The sequence below is a fragment of the Buceros rhinoceros genome, unplaced genomic scaffold (assembly GCF_000710305.1).
Source record: "Buceros rhinoceros silvestris isolate BGI_N320 unplaced genomic scaffold, ASM71030v1 scaffold6649, whole genome shotgun sequence".
Lineage (NCBI taxonomy): Eukaryota > Metazoa > Chordata > Aves > Bucerotiformes > Bucerotidae > Buceros > Buceros rhinoceros.
Window position 1 is genome coordinate 636 of NW_010429660.1, and position 4671 is coordinate 5306.

Genomic DNA, 4671 nt, shown 5'->3' on the forward strand with positions numbered 1-4671 from the left:
AAACAGACTTCCTGGAAAAGTGCAAAGGTTCTTTTTCTGTTGTAATATACCTAATAATTTGAAGTAGTGAGGAGTAGATCTATTTCTAACCCAAAAGATAATTGTTTGCTATTGATCAACCTTACTAACAATATAAAGTAACAAGGGCTGGCACAGCTGTTTCTTTTATTAATATTTGCATTACTCTTCATAGAAACACTAAGTAAAAATGTTTTGTGGCCCTGGAGTCTATAACAACAAATAATTCACCACGGTTTAATTTCTCTGATGGGGGATATAATTGGTGTTTTTAATGGTGAGCAGCAGATGCAGAGGCAAACTCACATATTAAATCTCAGACACAAAAACACCAACCATGATAGAACTTTTGTTGTTACACATTTGCCCACGTAGAACTAAACGCTCTTGTTGCAGAGCAGATGTAGATGGTGGCAGTGTTTTCGTGGTTTGCCTTACCTCCAGTAAAGCCTCTTTGATTTTATCATTCATTTCTTTGCTTTCGTTCTTTCCTTTGTTTGACAGGTAGAAATTCTGATTAAGACACAAAAGAAATTGATGTTCATTATAAAGACAGCAATACAAATAACTAGATTACTACAAACCCACTCAACAGTTAGTCTTTCAGTATTGAGTACCCAAGCCAGCAGATGCAAGAGGCAGATGCTTATGGATCCTTCTTATAGAAAACTTTAATCACAGCTGCCTGCTAATGAGTTTTAATTCTTTATTTTGAATATAATTCAAAAGTAATAGAAAACTCCTTATGCCTAAATATATATACACCCTCCTAAAATTTAAAAAACACTGGGTTAGGTCTTTGGCTCTTTTTCTGAATAAATGAGTTTGATTTTATCATTGCAATTTTTACCACTTCCTATATCATTATAGGTGGTAGAGAACATAACATTTTATTGCATGCTGATATTGGATGAATACAATGCAGTATCAAAAGGCTAGAAAGCATTTTTCCTAACAACCCAATTTGGTAATTTGCACGCTTCATATCTGGCACTCTGGATATAATTCAGCTCTTAATTTTTAATAAAAGTGCTTATATGCCAAAGCCTTTATCCAAAGTTACAACTTTCTACTTTTAAACCTCTGCTCGTGCTCTACAAAGTATTTTTATATGGTGAAGAATGTTTTAAAAAATCTAGAAGAAATCAGAATAGATGATCACCATGATTGTCTTGGCACATGGGCTCTAGCCTACTGAAACAAAAGACTACACTTTTAAATGGCCCTCTGCTTCAGTGACAGAGGGCTGTGAAGCTGCAGCTGCCCTCAGAGGACCCAGTGCCTGTCTGCCCCTGCGAACAAGAAAGTACCGTGTCTCATGCACAAGTAAAAATAAATTCATCCACTGTTAAACAGCAAAAAGAATTTTGCATCCATCAGCATTGTACAGATGGACAAAAGGACAGCCCTTGGATGTATGCGCAAATTCAGGCACTGGGAAGGTAGCTCAGGAGCATGCTAGGACTTGTGTGCCGGAGCACGTGCAGTGGCTTTGTTCAACAGCCAATTTGGCCAGATAGCAGAGCCAGGCTGCCTGGAGACAGTACGGCATCTGGGCATGAAGAAAGCAGGCAGATCAAGGAGCTATGTCATGCCATCAAGTAGCATTTGGATCCACGGGCTTGAGGCCAGCATGATAATGCTCAAAGTGCTCATATTTTGTAATTTTCTAAACAAAAGTACATGTAGGAGAGGAACTTGGGTTTGGAAAATACCTGATTGCATGGGGCAGTCTTACTGGTTTCCCTGGAATTAGTCAAAACCCTAAGTTTGCAGAACAAAGGGAATAAAACAAAACCATTGTCTAAGAAATAGAAAAATTTGTAAAAACCCAACAAATTTTGAAAAGCTATCTACTTAAAAATTATTCCTAATTCTGTAATTCTTCAGCAATTCTGTAGGAAGAAAACTAAGTGTTTTTCTGACATTTCATCTCTATTTTTTCATATATCAAGACTATGAGAATGTGGCAACATATTTACATGCCTAGAACTACACAAGGACTAATGTTTGCAACACAAATGCAAACACTACCAATGGACAAATGAGAAATGTGTAAATGAATGTGCTGTTGCTACAGTGTAAGAAAGAAAGAAACAAGCAGCACATCTGCCCTGCCATCACACCATGTTTATAGCAATGAAGTTTATCTGAGGTGAAACACTCCTCTTCAACACAACCACATCTTCTTTTTCAAGCAGTGCTGTGAACAGCTGTCTGCCAGAACACAAGCCTCAGAGCAGATGTTTTTGGAGGGGCACCAGGAAAGGAAGGGGAAGAGGTGAGGATGATCTCAAAACCAGTTCTTTAAAAACTGCTTACTTAAAAATTCACATTTATGTCAGACACAGGACATCAGAAACACAGCCACCTGCAATTTGGCCTGTGCTGATGGCATGTCTCTGCTACGAACTTAAGAAAAGAAACTTGAACATTCACTACAATAGACAGTTGTGCTAGGAAATAACAGCAATGTTCTTCTCTAGGACATGTAGCAGCACATAGCTGGCTCCAGAATGCCTGGGCACATTTTTAGTACATGGATGAAGGTAAGCAAACACTAAGGACCACAGTGTCATGACTACATATAAAGGCAGTATTCATAGTGGGGAAAAAAACCAAACCAGCTCAAAACACCCTGCTTAAAAGTCTGTTCTCAGTACAACCCCATTGCAGTGATGCCCGTCTGTGCAGTCCAAAACCATAGGTCTGACTGAGTGACAATGCTCCATTCATCCCACTGGAAAAACAAGAACTGTTCTGAGCAGCTGCAGCCAAGTCCTCTGTACACGTGCAACAGTTCTGTTGAGAGGGAGCACTATCCCAGCACTGCTGGCTTGATGTTGGAACACCCACTTCTGCATTGAGAAAGGTATGAAGAGAAACCTCAGAAGGCACTGTTAGGCTGGGTTGGGTCTCCAGACTCTGGGATGCATTTGGAAACTAGAGGGACATGGAAGCTGTAAGTCTTCTTCTACAGAGTATTAGAAGACATACTACAACCTCTAAAGCACAAAATGAAGATTTATCAAGGTAAGTACACCTTATCACCGTCTCAACAAGGCTTGGTTCATCAGCTTTTCTAGTGTGGGGAGAGCCTTCATGTGCCTCAGTGAACCTTCAGAGCACTGATAATAGGAAAACAAAGCTCCTCTGATTACAATTGATACATATTCAGACATCTGGCATTTATTTAGCAGAAACACAGACCACCCTGTACTGATATAATCAAGGTTAGAGAGAGAAAGTCTGTAATGATATCCATGCTGGAACTCTAACAATGCAGCTTTTTCACTAGGGAAACAGCTCTGTCACCAAAACCAATGTTACATAGGTACACGCTGTTATCTTTCACCTGTCAACACATATTAAATTTATTACTGATTATTTCCTTTATGCCTCCACCCTGAAATCTGGAAGTACCTGGGACTTGCTATGTGTCAGTGGCTAAAAATCTGGGGAGCAGACTGTACACTGTACTTGTTTTATCACTGTGTGGTCTCCTATTTTTGACCAGAAGCATTCATCCCTTAGGAGGCAAACCATATGTGTCCACAAGAGGTCATTCCAAGACCAGTAGTCAAAGGTCACGATAAAAGGCAAGCTCCTTCCTGTCTGAGGACACCACAGAAAGAAGCATGTTTGGTTTGGGATGTCAGGTCATTAACAAGACAAGATGTGACTACAGGGCAGCTCTCTGCATTTGACTACAGATCTGAAGAATTAACTATTTTTTATGTTGAAAAACCAATGTCCTTCCTATGATAGTGAGCTGAGTTTGCTTAGCAGGGTGGATTCACCCTCTAGGGCTGATAACATAAGAAAGTAAACATCAAGGGTTATTTTAACAAACAAAACAAAGCATGCTGGCACACTTTGTCATTGGGTTTGCTTTGTTTGCACTGTTTGGGTCATTTGCTACAGAGTTGAGCAGTCAAGTGTTTTTGCTGAGTTGTTCCCAATGCCTACACATCCCAGACCAGCTGAAGCTGACACAAAGTCAGTTGCCCTTCCATGCCACTCTGTCTGACTCAGACTAATACAGAGCTACAGTGGCAGTTTTGAAAGAATCACAGAATCTTTTTGGTTAGAAGAGACCTTTAAGATCAGCAAGTCCAAGCATTAACTGAGCACTGCCAAGTCACCACTAAGCCATATCCCTCAGCACCACACCTACACATCTTTTAAACACCTGCAGGGATGGGGACTCCACTACTTCCCTCAGCAGACTGTTCCAGTGCTTTACAACACCTTCAGTGAAGAATTTTTTCCTAATACCCAACCTAAACCTCCCCTGGTGCAACTCGAGGCCATTTCTTCTTATCCAATCGCTTGTTACCTGGGAGAATAGACTGAGCCCACATTGCTAGGACCTCATTTGAGGTAGCTGTAGAGTGTGATATGGTCTCCCCTCACCCTCTTTTTCTCCAGGCTAAACAACCCCCAGTTCCCTCAGCCACTTGTCATAGGACCTGTTCTCTAGATCCTTAGCCATATTCATTGCTCTTCTCCGGACACTCTCCAGCACCTAATGTATACGTACTGGTAGCCAGGTATAACATCCTTAAGAGACATTATGTCAGCATTTCTCCCTGTGCTGATGCAGGACAGTGGCAAAACTAGCTGTTGACCCATCTATAGCTTTACATCAGC

The 4671-nt window shown here is 40.7% G+C and overlaps 1 protein-coding gene across 1 annotated transcript in view; it reads right to left on the reverse strand.

Annotated features, from left to right (window-relative positions):
- Nucleotides 1-456: 456 nt before the first annotated feature.
- LOC104499229 (amyloid beta A4 precursor protein-binding family B member 1-interacting protein-like) overlaps nucleotides 457-4671 on the reverse strand; it is a gene marked incomplete at its 3' end in the record, with an annotated part of 27370 nt that continues 23155 nt past the window's right edge. The window contains exon 7 of the mRNA XM_010142709.1: nucleotides 457-531. Within this exon, the coding sequence (XP_010141011.1) occupies nucleotides 457-531 (75 nt within the window). The remainder of the gene's footprint in view (nucleotides 532-4671) is intronic.